Raw genomic sequence first — 16,207 nt, 5'->3', positions numbered from 1 at the left:
ATGTGAATACTGGGGCCCTTTCACGGTAAATGTTTCTGTTTGCTTCTCGTGTCCCAGCCTGGGTGTTGACAGATACAGAAGAGCACAGGTAGTGTGATTCTTTACTGTTTACTTTTCTTCTAGGAAATAGTTTAGCAATTTAGAGATTATAATTTCATGAGTGTGCAGGAATACACTTGGTAATATACTTCTAGTTTAATGGGTGTATTTCTTTTATAAGAACTGCATGGCTGTACCTCATTTTGGAGAGACAAATGATGAAAGAAACAAGAAGTGTTTTTAAAGAAAATATTATAATTGATTTGTCGTCTTAGACTTATTTTCAAGCAGCTGTAATTATGAGCTATCCAGGATGATCTTGGGAAGAGTGGTGTTATTTTAACTCTTAAACATTTTGTAGATTAGTGTATCAAAATATTTAATAAATCCTTTTTCAAATACTGCATGGAGAATGGATCTGATAGTTGCAATATTTTCCAAATATTGGTCATCTTAAATATGATCACTTTTAAGCCTGTATTCTAATATTTTATCTGCAAATAAGGCAAAAAAAATATTGGCAGCAATGATTTAGCCAGTGTGTATTGCTTTTTTTCTGTTTGGATGAGATGTAGTCTTCCAAGTAGATAATTTTTTTTTTTTTTTTTTTTTGCATTTTTTAACCCTATTTTTATTTATTTATTTATTTATTTATTTTCCAGTCATGGTGAATCATCAGTACTGAAAGGTCATACAGCATCTGTCCGTAGTGTAAGCTTCTCACATGATGGCCACCTTCTAGTTTCAGCATCCAATGATAAATCAGTAAAAATATGGAGCGTTCAACGTCGGCGCCTTTTGTTTTCACTGTTTCAACACACTCACTGGGTTCGCTGTGCCAAGTAAGCTTTGGTTTTACTCTCCTCAAAGAGGCTTTCATGGTGGATTCTGTGTTCAGAACTCCTTGAAAAGGATCTTTATTTCCTAAAACAGAACTAATTGAGGAAAGATCTGTGAATGGTATAAGCTGATCTATCGCTAATAATACAATTATAATAAGCCAGTATCTCACACACACATAGTTTGCATTTATCTCCAAATTAAAATCTGAAAGTTTGCTTTGTGTTAATATGTGCACGTATATCAGACACTGATTCTTAATCCTTTAACTCTAAGGGACATTTAGGTCTTAGATACTGAGTAAAGGACATTTAGGTCGTATATCACTGAGTGTCCTGTCTCCTTCCACTATCCTGTATATGTCTGTGCTCTGGTAACAGCTTACTTTGCAGCATTCACATATGTTTAGTTTCATTTTTCATGGCAGTGATTTTCTTAACTATTCTTCAAACAATAATGGCATAAAAAAAGGTCATGAGTCAAAGTGAGTTAAATTTACAGAATTGGAGAAAGTAAAATAAAGTCTTTGTACTGAAAGCTAAGATTAACATCCCATTTAAGGCAGAGCAGATTTTCAAAGGCAAAAAAAAAAATTGTTCTTTCATAATTTCTTTCCATATTAATGGCAAATCTCCAGCTAAGAGGCCCTCTTTAAACATCTTGGGGAAGAAACATGATACTTGTAAAGCACTGAGGCCCTACAAAATTCCAAAGTATCTAACCTTGAAAAGAAAAATGGAAGCTGTCGGAAATGAGAGTTTTCTGTAATTATCTCATTGGTATCTGAAATGCCAACCTTAGGCTGCTGTTGCTGTTGGTTTTTTCTCTTTCCGTCACTTATGGGTCTAGTATTAATTGTAGTTGTCTGGAAAAGAAAAGTATAGAGGGAAGTTTACAGTTCTATTACTTCCTGAAAAACATGAGAAATTCAAATGTTGTTTGAATGCTATATATTTTACTTCTGGGTGGACTTACCAGGTTCTGGTGTTTTGCTGCTTATGTCTAGAATACAAAGTGACTGATACTTCTCAGACTAACAATCTATACATTTCCAATTTCTATACATGTTCCAGATTTTCACCTGATGGAAGACTAATAGCATCTTGCAGTGAGGACAAATCTGTGAAGATCTGGGATACAATAAATAAAACATGTATTGATAGTTTCATAGATTATGGAGGGTAAGTGTTGCTATAAAAAAATGTAAGTGTATAGTTCTAATAAGATTAAATTTGTGTTTTGTTTTGTTAACGTGTGCTATATTTGAAGATAGGTTGTAGGTTCTTCTGTCACCCACATAAGCTAAAATAATTAATTTTCCTAAATTCCTAAATGCTATTTAATATTGGAACTTTAAGAATTCTCTACTTGCTGTAGAAGAGGATTAGATTCAGTGATCTGCCACATCTAGGTACGGAGACATTTATTTTACTTCCTACTTAAAAACTCTTGATTCTTGTGTTTATCAATGCCATTATGGTTAGGAACAGATTTTGCAGCATTTTCTTCTAGGAACTTTGTACACCAGTATCAGTTGTGGATATCTGAGTCAGTAAGCTGTCCTTAAAAAAAAAATAATACAACAAATAACAAAAAAAAAAACCAAAACAACAAACAGATTGTACAGAATCATCAACCTTAATGAGTCTATGATTTATCAGGCACATTTTGTTCACTCATGCTTATTTAAGTTGTTTGGAAACTCAAGTAAGGTATTTCTTACATACTCAATACTTTATTAGAAAACCCAAATATTTCTACCAAAACAATTAATCAGTCTATTTTCATGAATTATATTTAGGTTTCCAAATTTTGCAGATTTCAACCCAAGTGGTACATGTATAGCTTCTGCAGGTTCTAATCATACTGTGAAACTGTGGGATATTCGAATGAACAAGCTGCTACAGCATTACAAAGGTAAAAACATCATTTGTTGTGTTTTAGAAAGGGTGGGACTCTGTTACAGAACGTCATTTACTTTGATATATGTGATTTCATTCCTTATTGGAGAAAATAGAGAAACAGATTGTGCTGGCATTTTGTAAATAATCTTTTTGTAGCCCAGTGACCCTAAAAAAAAAAAAGAAAAAGCCTCAACATAAACTGCATTCTGATTATCCTAAACAAACATTTCTTTTAGAATGGGGAAGTAGAAAAGATCACAGAAATTGTGTGTATTTCCTTATATAGACTTTGAATGTTGTCTTTTGTATATTAGTTCACAGAGCAGAAGTTAACTGTGTATCATTCCATCCTTCTGGTAACTATCTCATCACGGCTTCTAGTGATGGTACCCTTAAGATTCTGGACCTCTTAGAAGGAAGGCTTATTTACACACTTCATGGACACAAGGTATACACCATAAACCTATTAAAGTGGAGATTTTAATGAGTTTCTCTTTTTTTTTTTAAAGTGAAAGTAACATTTGCAATGTCTTGTCATAATTGAAGATTAAATTTCAGTGAGTGGCAAAGTGTTGTGTTAGTACACCTTTCTACAAGTGTGTAAGGAAGCACATTTATAATGAATCTCTCAAACACTTTCTCTTGAGAAATGTCATATATATTTGATTTTTTTGTTTGTTTGTTTGTTTAATTCCACATAAAATCTATGGAAAGTGTCACCTTTTTTTTCAGTATCGTAGTAATCAAAATGAAGCATCTTACCAAGATGTGCAACAATAATGCATCCGTCAAATCATGCAAAAAATTTTTGTAGCTAATTTGCTCCTTTATTATTGAAATTGTTTTTTTTTTAATATTAAATAACTATGTTTTTTTTTTTTCTTTTTCTTTTTCTGTGTATTAAAATACTATGACTACAGTCATAGCATTTTACTCTGCTATTTTGTTTTTTCCTTCAGGGACCTGTCCTTTCTGTGGCCTTTTCAAAAGGTGGTGAAAAATTTGCCTCAGGTGGAGCAGATGGTCAGGTTTGTAGTGCAGTCTTTTGAAATTAAATGTCTTCTCAATGTTTGCTACAGTTAATGTTAATTAGAGTATGCTGACATTCTTGGCATTTTGTCTAAGTATGTGTTATCCTAATGTTAAATTTAGGTAGAAAAGTGGTAAATATGTTATTTAAAAACTTAAGCTTAACTATGTTGGATTGGATATTATGAGAAGGAGATAATAGGCATTTCTCTCCAGGTCATTTGATTTACAGTAACGAAATGGTTTGTAATTGTTGCAGTTCAGTGTCAAATAAATAGGTTTTTTTGCAAATAATATTAATTCATACACACTCAATTTGTTTTTCTCTTCTTTTAAAGTCACTACTTTGATTTCGCTTGATGTTTCAGGCAGCACCCTTTCTAGAAATGACTTGAAAGCATTCAAGATGTATTCCTTGAGCCACTAGTATAATCTTTTATTTTCTTTATTGAAGTTTTCATATGAGATTTTTTTCTCTGTCTGAAGAAAATTTTGATTCTTAAGGAATCCTGAATTGTCCTTATTCTCATGAGCACTTTCTTGGAGCCTAACAACCTCAATAAGGAATTGGATGGATGACCACAGCCAGAGCATTGCACTGCGTCCAAGTGAAGGCTGGTGATGCGTGGTTTCCCCCAGGGGTCTTTCTTGGGACCAGTACTGTTAAATATCTTTATCAACAATCTAGATAGTGGGATTGAGTGCATCCTCAGCAGGTTTGCTGATGATACCAAACTGAATGGTACAGTTGATGCAATAGCAGGAAGGGATGCCATCTGGAGAAACCTGGACAGACTTGAAAACTAGGCCCACATGAACTGAATGAGGTTCAACAAGGCCAATTGCAAGGTGTTGGGTCTGGGCAACCCCAGATATGGGTGCAGACTGGGAAGAGAACTTGAGATCAGTCTTGTGAAGGACTTGTGGGTTCTGGTGGATGAAAAGCTGGACATGAGCCAGCAATGTGCTCTTGCAGCCTGGAAGGCCAACTGCATCCCAGGCTGCATCAAAAGAGCAGCCAGTAGGGTGAGGGAGGTGGTTGCTCCTCTCTTCTCTGCCTTTCTGAGGCCCCACATGGAGTACTGCATCCAAGTCAGTGGCCCCTGGCACAAGAAAGGTGTGGACCTGTTGGAACAGGTTCATAGGAGGGCAGGGAAGATGATCAAAGGGCTGGATTATTTATAAAGAAAAGCTGAGGGAGCTGGGCTTGTTCAGCCTGGAGAAGGGAAGGCTTTGGGGAGACCTCATTGTGGCCTTTCAGTACTGCTCTAAGCAATCAGTGGAAGATGTTGAACTTGAAATGAGCTTGTAACAATCTATCTACTTTAGATTGTACTAGAAGTATGATTTAGTCTTACTGGAATTTCTGCTTATATGTTTGACCTTTCTGATGTTTACATATTTTTGCTTTTTTTCTAAAAAGCATTTTTAATGTTTGCTGTAAATACTCTTGTTCTTACAAGCCAGTGGTTTTTAAGTCAGACCATGCAGAGTAGACCATGCTCCAATCTCTTTTTTTTTTTTCTAATTCAGAGGATAACTAGAAGAAATCAACATTGGTCTTCTGGAAATTGCCATCTTCTGCTAAGTGTTATGGACTTTTTTAATTAATTTTTCTCAGTATTTAAAAACATTTATTTAAAGACAAGTATTTAAAGACAGAAATCATGAAACTTATGCTAAATTTAATTAAATGACTTACATTTCCAATTACGTTGTTACATGAAAGAGATGCTATGCAGAAGTGTCTGTATTGTAGAATAGACCAGGCTTGTTCTGATGTTATGATCTATTGATGCTAACAACTATCAGTGAGTAGACTCAAAATAGTTATTTGCTGACATAGTGGCTTTTTTACAGGTATTATTATGGAAAACCAACTTTGATTCATTTGATTATAAAGAAGTTCTTAAACACCACATTAGAAGAATACAGACTGATGACCCTCCTCATCTTCTTGATATTTACCCAAGATCACCTCATCTCCATGATGAAAAGCTTCAGTCAGTTGAGGTGAGTGTAATAAGTGCTCCAATATAGGAAACTAGAAACTTACTTATAAACACCATCTGTGTAACATTTATAGTTAAATGTAGTCTGTATGTACTGGAAAACTTTTTGTTGCTGTGTACGATATTTTGGAAGCAATCATAGCTTACAAATTCATATTAACATTACTAGGCTAGTTGATATTGGCAAATAATCCTATAGAATTCCTTTCATGTTTCTTGTGTAGGTCTGTATCCTTCTAATTAGAAAAAAAATGCAGACAAGTAGTCTGATTTCTACTGAAGTACCATACCAAACTGTTGCAGAAGATATCTGAATCTTCAGTGAGCACACAAATTAGCATTGTTACTGGTATTCAGAAACTAGATCATCATAAGTTGCCCCTCTTTCCAGAACCTTTAGATGTTATGAGAAGATCTCGTTATTGATCTGAAAACGTATCAAGCTTTTCTAGGACAGTGGAGTTCTTTCGTGTCATTATGACATAGTAGGTCCATGTAGTCTGATTTCCTGCATCTTGTTCTGCAGATGCTTTGCTGTCAAGTCTTGTATTAGGAAGCTTTAGAAGTACTGGGAGCTGGGGAACCAAAATGGTATGTTGAATACTGCCAGTTTGGAAAATCCTGTTGTCAGGTTGTCTGATAGTTAAGCTAAATAGGTGAACACTACAGTGCTATAGACAAGACAATTGTTTGTGCATAAATCACCATGGATATGTTTGTGACTGCCTTTGGTAAATCTGCATAGCTTTTACTTGGTGACGATTACGTACATTTTTATATCTTTGATATGCTCCAGATGTCTCTACTGTCCAAAAGTTGAATCCAGTATATATAGATCCATTAATGATTTGACTTCTGTCATTACTAATAGGGTCCTATACAAATTCACCATTATCTGTTTTTTATTCAAATAGAATGCTGCTATGGTATTTGTTTCCTTCTCTGACTTTTCAAAGATTTGAACTTGACACTGAGAGGTGCCACTGTGTGCCTCTGCAGGCATGTTTGCCTTTCCCTATTGAATGGGCCTGAGCATGAAGACAGTACTACTACACCCTTGTAGAAAGCACAGATATTCAATCTGAGTATTATAAAGATTGAAAATATTTTGGTGGAGGTCAGGAACCCCAAAAGAATCCATCACTAAGTATTCTCACTTACCTGGTTTGTTGTCAAGTTAGATGTGAAACTTTCTGATCATGGTCAGAGTAAGAGCAGGGTAATTTTTTGTATGACAGTTTGATAAATAAACTTCTCTCATGGACAATGATGTATCATTGCAAGGTCAATGAATGAAGTGTAAGTCCTGTTTGTAGCAGCCTTCAGTATCAAGGGTCAGTGTTTGAACAAACTCAGCCACAGCATTTACCATCACATTTAAACTATCCTTCCTGCATCAGCAGCTTGCTTCAGGATCTGTTCAAATTGCATACAACTTTAAAGCACTTAAATGCTAAGAACACAGGTTAATTTATATAGTTTCAGGGTTTGGTTGAGTTCTTTTCAAGTTGATTTTTCCAGACTACTCAAATGCTTAGCAAATGAATGCATATTTACTAAAGCAATCTTCCTCCTTGATTCCAGGCAATCAAGGAGATCTGGAAAAGTGTTGAATTCAGGCTACAGACAAACTAAGGTTCACAAGCACCTAGTTATCTTCACTAAAAGAGCAGATAAGGGAAATCTGATATTTGAATGTCAGGAAATTATTTACAAGCCTGTTTTGATGGATTTAGTTTAACCTATTGTCTGCACTTCTGCATGGTTGTAACATTTGTAGCATTTTACAGGCTTCTGGGTTAGCTGCTCCCAGGGAGTGTAGTGGTCTGAATTTTAAGACACGGCTTTGAAATTCATATTCTTGACTTATAAATCTTTATGGCTGTTGTTCAGTTGCCCTGCATCTATGCAATTCTTGATTATTCAGGAAACAATACACTAGGATCTGCTTCACTTTTCTAAAGCTTGTGACCATTGCAATTATTCAGACAATTTGGAAATAAAAGTAAGTGACTTGAAGTGCTCACTTTTCTCCAGTGACCATAGAGGTAATCTTGGATGACCAGTTCAAATACAACAGTATGTCTAAGTTTAAAATGAGGTGAACCCCAGTCACTGTCTCCTTTTTGAGCTAAGGAGCTTTTGAGGGTATTTGAAAATAGTGTGTTCAATCAGTAGCACAGTTTTACTGCAGTATTCCGGGAGATGCGTTCCACTTGGTGGCAATCATAGAAAGTGAAATGTCCATTAACATGTTAAAATCCCAGTGCTATCTTTTTTTAAAGATATGTGGAGTTTCCATCTTCAGCATGAAAATCTAATGTTAATTTAGTTTCTCATTAAAATGTCAGTGTACTTTCAGTTGCAGATATTTTCACAGATGTTTGAAATCCACATGTACACTAGATGGCAGTAGAAATAAGAATATATGGCTTTTGCTTGTTTGCCTTGAGAATTCCAGTCTATGAAAAAAACAAGTGTTAATCAAGTTCAAAGCAAAATTTTTTCTGTATGTTTGGAGAGACTATTTAACAGCTAACTATATCACTTTTCTAGGAAATGTTTTGCATGAGTCATTTAGAACTTTATCTTTTAACTTTATTAATTTATCAATTTGCTATCTTTTTATTTAGCATCAATGTCTTCTTATGAAAGATGAACATTTTTTGTTTCTTTTCTTGTTTGATTTTTTATCCACTTTAGAATGAAATAGATAGAATTAATGCCACCTCTGCTAAGGCTGCTGTTGGTCTACTGATAAAAAGTTGAAAAAGGGAAAATTCATTTCTCTTTGCTACACCAGACTTCATGGTGTTTTGAAAGTCATCTAGTCCTTCTTTATTTCAGTCTTTACAAAATAAACAAGCTTCCTTTTCACTTAACATATTTAGCACAAGAAGCTGGATGCATTGGGCTGTAAATCTCCATAACTGGCAGCACAATTTCTGGCCAACAAAATATTTGGCCTTTGTGCCTTCTTATAATGCATATGTTTACTAATTTTTCCATATGCGAAAAGATTATCCGAGGGCAAAGAGAGTATCCTGTATTAGTATGGTGCAGGTTTTTAGCTTTGTGGTGCTGAACTATAAGGTTTTTTAACTGTGATAATCATGAAGGTAAGTTATAGTGTGAATGCTGTAAGTATACTAGCAGTGTACATGCTACAAGTCTCTGTTTTGGTGAAGTAAAAATCTGCAGAATAATTCTTAAGTCTGTATGTTTCAGCTGTAGTGAAGTGGGAACAATTTGGAGAACCATGGACAAACTAGAGAAGACAGCATGGGTGATGCAAACATATGACAGCTAAAGCTTTCTATAGTTTCTTTATTTGTAGTTACGGAGAACATAAACTAGCTCCAGAACTGAAAACCTACTGGCAGCATTAACTTGGTATTCCATATAAGACTAGCTTCGCTCTATTTCTACCCTGTGCTACAGAACTAACATTGTTTCAGCTGCCTAAAATGGTTCATTGCTCCATGGAACACGTTTTGATACGGTATACATTCTTAAGTGTCTGTGTCAATTAAAAAGAAAGCAGTGTAACTTAGCAGTAGCACATGTCAAAACTTGCAAAAACACTTTCAAATGAGTTGTGCAGATTGGAATTTTTATGAATAATTCCTATTGTTCAGCAGCAGCATTGGTCACTTTTTTTAAATTTTTTTTTTTTTTAAGTTGGATGATTTTGAGGTAGCTGATCATGGTAAATCTATGTCAAGCTGGTATTTTTAACTAATTTTTTCTTGATTTATCATGAAACTAAATCTGCTATTGCTTAAGCTAAGAATGTTTGAGCTAGTTTTGAGGAAACAGATGTTTATAAAATATAAATGATATCTTTAATAAATGCATGTCTGGATTCTCTTTCTGTACTATATGATTGCATTTTATATTGTTGTGGATTAGCATCCTTCCTTTATTCTTAAGGCTTATTTTTAGCTTGTGGCGAATAGCAATTCCTCACTGAAGCTTTCAGTCTTATTTCCCTTCTTGTACTGCTGGAAATAATGAAGACTGTAATTAATTTTCAACAGGTCAACCCTACGTTTGATGTGGCTGATACACAAACAGTTGACCCACCTGTTGTAGAGATTAGTTCCTCTCCATCTTTTTGTACTCTGGTAAGTTGCCTTCTGAGCCAGAATGAAAGAAAAAAAGAAAGAAAGGAAAAAATAATACTGCTTAGCTAGCTTAGCTTTAACTAAAGATGTTACTGATTATTTTTTTTTTTTGTATGAATAAAGTGCAGTTTTAATAAGTTGTTGATTGTTCAGAGCTCAGTATTCCACCTTCTCAATGTAAGCTTTTTTTTTCCACAGTTCCCAAGGCTAACCAGAAGATGGTGTAATAGTGAAGCTTCCACATTATACTAGTAATTTCATTAATGTTCTAAGCAGAAATTCTAATTAGAAGCCCATCTTAATTCTATCTAGATATTGCTGTTAAAATCTCTGGCTTTTTCTTAGACAATTTTTGTAGCTGTCCTGAGCTTCAAATAATGAGAAACATAGAGTAGTTGCCTCACTGATGAGAATCCAGTAGAAATTCCAGTTTTTCCAGGGGAGAAAAAAAATGTAACATTTTAGGAGAGAAACATAGGATTAGTTCCTTCTAGTGTTAGCTTTTCATATGACATTGTTAGAGCATGTGGGAGGGAGAAGGATGAAATGTTTTAACCATAGTTTTGCATGTGGGAGTAGAAATATGCTCTTCTAGTTTGAAGTCCTAGAAGATATACTATTCTAGAATTTAAATGAAAACATCTTTTCGTTCTGAATCTGTTCATGGGAAGGTATGATTTGTATCTTGAGCAATTTTAATTACCATAACAAGAATTTGTGTAGCTGAGGGGTCAATACATATGAGTGGGCAGCAGGTGTGGTTTCTGCTGTTTTCCTTTGCTGTGAATGCTTTACAAAAAGGCACGTTGTGAGGATAGTTTATAAAATGCTTTAAGGTCGTTCAGTGAAAATCATGTTAAAGGTTCACATCCTGAAATAAACCTTTCCTTCAAACACAAATAAACATAATAATTCAATGTGAGAGATGGTATTCAGGTCACTCCAAAAGTAATGCCTTTTATTTATTTCTGTGGAAACCACAACAGATACAAAGAGCACAATGACACTATTTGATAAAGCAGATTCTCAGCTACAAAACACTATTTTTCAACGTAGTCGCCAACGTTAGGCAATTCACATGGATGAGCTGGTTGACACGCTCTTCATTTTATGGTGTGACAGCTGTGCATGGCCATCCAGAATGAGGCTTGTCTTTCATATCGCTGTTGCCACTGTTGAAACACACCACCCACTGCCTCACTGTGCTCACATCCACTGTTTGGTCTCCATAAAAATTTAGCAAGCATGGATGAGTGTCAATGGGTGCAATTTTTTCTGTGTTGAGGAATTCAGTGACACCTCTGCTTCAGACACACTTCTGTGTCAGATATGACTTTGTCAGACTGCCCTTCTTCTGCCATCTGTCATATGGCAAAAAAATGTAATGGAATATTGGTGGGAAGATTCAACCTCTAATGCTATACCACCAACATTCACCTCTGATGTTGTGGGTCAATATAAAAAAATAGGAGGCATTACTTTTGGAACACCCTGTAGCTCCATATATTTTAAGTTGCTGTGGTTGATGTGTTATGATTTCACAATACAATATGGATCTCTGAGATAATTTCAGTCAAAAGTAATTTGCGGACTCACAGATGTCTCTTTAGGAGGCTTGACAGATTAAGGATTGCAGTGGATAAAATTTATTGATTGTCAATTCAAAATATGCCTTGTTTACTACTTCCTGTTCTTGATACTGATCACAGAATCCAAATGTACAGCTGCACTGTAATTCTTTGTTATGTACCTATAAATCTACCAATCATTTAATCTCCTTCCTTAATCCATTTAATAGGAAAGCAGTTTATAAAATTTTATGCCCAGAACTCATTCTGGGATTAACTTGACTCGCTACTGACAGCATTCTCTTCATTTCAGTATAGTTGGCTTTACATTTTTTTATTACAAAAATGTTGCTTCAAAATTCATATTCATCTCTTTTGACAGACAGTAATCACTATGTTTTTGTTTTTGCATTATCTTCATCTCCTATTCAGCATTGGTTCCCACCTTTCTGCATCTCAGTGTTCAGTCTGCATATTTTGTCTATCTAGTGTTGTTTTCGGCATCCTTGCAATTCAGACTACAGACATAAGGACAACTGCTTTATCTTCCGTATTTTTTCTTCAGCTAACTTTCCCCTCCAGCACAGTAAGTAATACTTTGCAAAACTCTGGCAACCTTATCTGGTCCTCCCTGCTGTATGTCATCTTACCTTTTGAGTTATCACTCCGTTCAGCATCTGTGTGCCTTACCTACATCTGTTGTTTGTGGAATGATTACCTATTTCTTCATTGGATGAACCATCCAATCTCTTGGTTGCTTTCATCTGAAGCTATCTCGATTTCCCTAGTATGTAGAGCCTTCATGTTTTCTTTCTAAAAGTTAAATGCAGAAGGGAGATACTGGATTTCTTCCCATCCCACCTTCACTGCCAGCTCTCTCTCCTGGATACTATTTGGCATCGTGTGAATGTTTGTGTATCTGTGTATTGGAAGACGTCATCAGCCTGTAATGAAGCTCATTTTCTTCCCTGATGTGTTACCTCCAACAACATCATACTGAACCTCTGGGTTACTCTTTTCCTACTGATAATTATCAAAGATAATATAACTGTATACTATTTTCTTTGGAAACTTGTCAAGACTTATCAAATCCACTTGTGGTTTTTGGTCATACATTCACTGGAAGAACTCTTTTCTAGGCTCTTGCTCTTCTGATAATTGAAGTTCTTAGATCAGGTTATCAGATTATTTTACAAAAGACCGGCATTTACCTACTTTATTCTTTTTCAGTCATTTTTATTTAGCTTAAGCAATTCTTCATCCATTCTGGTTTATTTAGAGAGGAAAAAATACACTCTGTACTTACATATCCTTAAAGATTCTTGATCAGTGCAATTGGAGGTTTAGGTTGGATATCAGGAAAAACTTATTTACAGAGAGGGTTGTTAAGCACTGCAATAGGCTCCCCAAGGAGGTGGTTGAGTCAGCATCCTTGGATCTGTTTAAAAACCATTTGGATGTGGTGCTCAGAGACATGATTTAGTGGAGGGTTGTTAGAGTTAAGGTAGTACGGATGGGTTGTGGTTGGACTCGATGATCTTAAAGGTCTTTTCCAACCTGAGCAATTCTGTGATTCAATGGCAGGGCCCTAAGGAGAATTTACACAACATTTTGGCAATTCCCTGGGCCACTGGTGGTAGCCAGCCTTTTTTCAAATCACTGTCTTAAGTATTTAAAGACAGACTTCTCTAGAACAAATGAAAAGCTTGTGTAGGATCTGTGATGAGTTTCCCCTAGATCCCTGAATGATCTCCAGAGAGAATGGACGTCTATACCAAACTGGGTAATGTTTTGTTGAAGCAGAGAAGTATACCTTTTCCTCCCTTCTGTACAGATAGATTGGAAAGGACATCTGAAGTAATTTCATCTGTCCCCTGCCTTAAAGCAAGGGTAATTTGGATGAGGTTCTGAAGGGCCTGGTCCAGTTCTTTTGTGAGTATGCATAACAATGAAGGTCATGCCACCCATCCAGGCAGTTTGCTATGATGTTATACTGGTGAAAATATTTGTCATAATATGTAGCTAGAGTTTCCCATGTTCCAATTTATCTGTTGTCCCTAATTCTGTCACCAGTGATTTTCTCATAAATTTTTGGCTCAATCTTCTCCACTTTTCACCCGTTAGATATTTTAGGTGGCAGTGAGATCTCCATGTGGCCTGCCTTCTTTGAAGCTGAGCAAACCTGGTTCTCAGCCTCTCCCTGAATTTCTTGTGTTTCAGCCTCTTATCTGTCTTGCTCTTCTCCCTCTGGATTTGCCCAGAATGTCAGTATCTGTCAACATACAGTCTTGTACTGAGAAATACCAAACTGGGCACAACTCTAGATAGTTAAGGTGCAGCTTCATACTATAGTTGTTAATTATTTACAACTACGCAAATTATTAAACTCCAAGCAGCACATCTTTTCAATACTTGTACAAAGTTATATGGTATAAGGCCAGTTATTTTCAAACATAGTGAATAGTATGCTTTCATCTATGATCCAAACTGAAGCAACTTACTTCATGAACATAGAAATGGGAACGTAGTCATTGTGTCAGTGTAATAACTTAAATGTAATTATCAGTACAGAGCTACTTTCTTTTGAACTGTAATCACATTTTAAGAAATCCTGTCAATATACTGGTATTTTCAGCAAAATGGCTTTTTTAAGCTATTTTTTTAGCTAATTTGATGATTCATTTACTTGTTTCCCGTGTGTTACTGAAATGTATATAAAAACAAGCAAACAAGCTGTATATTTTACGTAGTTAGTTTGCATAATGCCCTGACTTTTCTGATGTTAAGAGTGTTTATATGTTGCAGTTATTGAAACTGAGGTATGTGCTAACCTTTTACACTGTGAAAACTTTCCCTGAACTGGGGTCAATGTTTCTGGGGCTACGTGAGTGGGTTCTTTTTCATCTCCATCTCACTGAAGACCCTGAAAACATTACTGCCCCTCTTCCAACCACTCTTTTCTGTGTGTCAAGCTTCTTAACATTGCCTTTGTTTTTTGAGCTATTGAAAAGGAAAAAAATGGAGGTCTTGTTTCCCTTTTTTTTTTTCTTTTGGTATGTAAGCCAATACACTCATAACCTCCGGTCCCTGATAAGCTGTTGGGAACAAGTGAAAGTTGATGATGTCTCAGTAGTTTTTACTGACAGCAGCAGGAAATCACTGTAGAGGCTCTCTAATGTTCCATCCCCTGACCTTGCTCATGTAAACAGGATTTGGAGGAAGCAAAGCAATGTACTGTAATGTGGAAGTCAGAAAGTCTGCACTGGCTGTGAGACGTTTGCTGTTCTTTCTTTTCCAGTACTGGTTAACGCTGAAAGAAAAATGTGCTTTTTATTTATTGCAGTATGGATTGTTAAGACTGTAGATTAATTATTAGAAGGGGAAAGATTGTTCCTGTTTGAGACAAAAGGAACATGCTGTGTTTTAATATAGGAAGTGACCAAATAAATTCTCCCCAAAACTTGTAAAATATTCAAATAAGAATGTGTAATTTTTATTCCTTGAGATCAGACATTATTAGCTAAGCTGTCTTGCATATGTAGTAGGCCTCTGGATGCAAAAAGAAGTATCTATATTCTCAATTTATCCTATACACGTGCCTTCCTTGGTATGTATTTCAGTGGCTAGGTATTTTTGACAAAATTTTTAATGACTGTATTTTGAGTACGACCAAAAAATAAACAACCCCATGTAAGTTGTGAAGTCTGTCAGCAATTACAAATGCAAAATTTGCATCTAGTTCTTCCATCTCTGTGTATATTAAGGTTTACAGAACTATCCTTTTCATGGCAACTTTTGGAAAAATCTTCGTGGAATATTGTACTTTCCTTGCATGCCTTAACACAACTTTAGAATTCTAACAGAGAATGACAAAAGAAAATTTATCTTAAAACCTAAAAACACCGCATGTTTTACTTACTGTACAACTTCAAATATATTGTGATTTACATCCTTTCCTAGCTCTATCCTTATATGGAAATAAACACCAGCCCTCTTCAATAAGTTAAGGCAAAGGGAAGAAGAAGAAAGGAGAAAACAAGAATTTTACAGCTAGATGCAGCTTTTATGTAGGTTAGTATACTAAACTTTAAAAGAATCTTCCAACACAAATGCCAAAAGAATGAAGCAAATGGTATATTGACCAGTGAAATTCTAAACTTTTAAATGTCTTCATAGATGTGCAGGTATGTTTAGAAAAAAATGTGTGTTTAATCCTAAAGGAACCATGATTTAATAATAACATAAAATAACAAAGGTCAAGACACATAATAGTGAAGTCGGTGTTCCCAATAAAAGAAGAATAAGATTCAAGTGGCCCTTGCATTTTGCAGTGGTGATATTCTACCACAGCATGTAACTGCAGGTTTACAGGGATAGAACAGGAAATGTGCTAATGTGCTACATAATTAGGTAATAATATATGTCTTGATGTTCCCTAATAGGATTCATTATATTCTTTGAGTGAACTGGAGCTTCAGAGAGTTGAGTTTTCACTGGAGACAGAATTCTGAACACTAGAGAGTGCAAGAATATAATATTTCTTATACTGTTTTTTAACCTGCTTTCCCAGGGAAATGTAGCTTATGAGTTTATATTGCTTATTTGTCTATCTGTGTCTCATCTCCCTAATAATTCTTGAATCAAATTTTTTTATGCACCAGATTTGAAATCAGGAGCCAGCAGAATAA

The 16,207-nt window shown here is 35.4% G+C and overlaps 2 protein-coding genes across 3 annotated transcripts in view; one reads left to right on the top strand and one right to left on the bottom strand.

Moving 5' to 3' along the window:
* TMTC3 (transmembrane O-mannosyltransferase targeting cadherins 3) overlaps positions 1–16,207 on the bottom strand; it is a 1,052,995-nt gene that overhangs the window by 553,265 nt on the left and 483,523 nt on the right. The window lies entirely within an intron of this gene.
* The window catches only part of POC1B (POC1 centriolar protein B), a 41,832-nt gene that overhangs the window by 13,288 nt on the left and 12,337 nt on the right, over positions 1–16,207 (top strand). Inside the window, exons 4-11 of one of the 2 annotated variants that reach the window (XR_007374731.1) lie at positions 702–881; positions 1,953–2,060; positions 2,681–2,796; positions 3,098–3,231; positions 3,743–3,811; positions 5,673–5,825; positions 9,865–9,951; positions 15,480–15,590. Coding sequence is in view for 1 of the 2 variants with exons in the window: in XM_048934645.1 (XP_048790602.1) it covers positions 702–881; positions 1,953–2,060; positions 2,681–2,796; positions 3,098–3,231; positions 3,743–3,811; positions 5,673–5,825; positions 9,865–9,951 (847 nt within the window). In the remaining variant the exon portion in view is untranslated. The remainder of the gene's footprint in view (positions 1–701; positions 882–1,952; positions 2,061–2,680; positions 2,797–3,097; positions 3,232–3,742; positions 3,812–5,672; positions 5,826–9,864; positions 9,952–15,479; positions 15,591–16,207) is intronic. The other variant, XM_048934645.1, reaches the window with a different exon arrangement.

Source organism: Lagopus muta, chromosome 1, assembly GCF_023343835.1.
Source record: "Lagopus muta isolate bLagMut1 chromosome 1, bLagMut1 primary, whole genome shotgun sequence".
NCBI classification, from domain to species: Eukaryota; Metazoa; Chordata; class Aves; order Galliformes; family Phasianidae; genus Lagopus; species Lagopus muta.
This window is presented reverse-complemented; position numbering and strand designations above follow the sequence as displayed.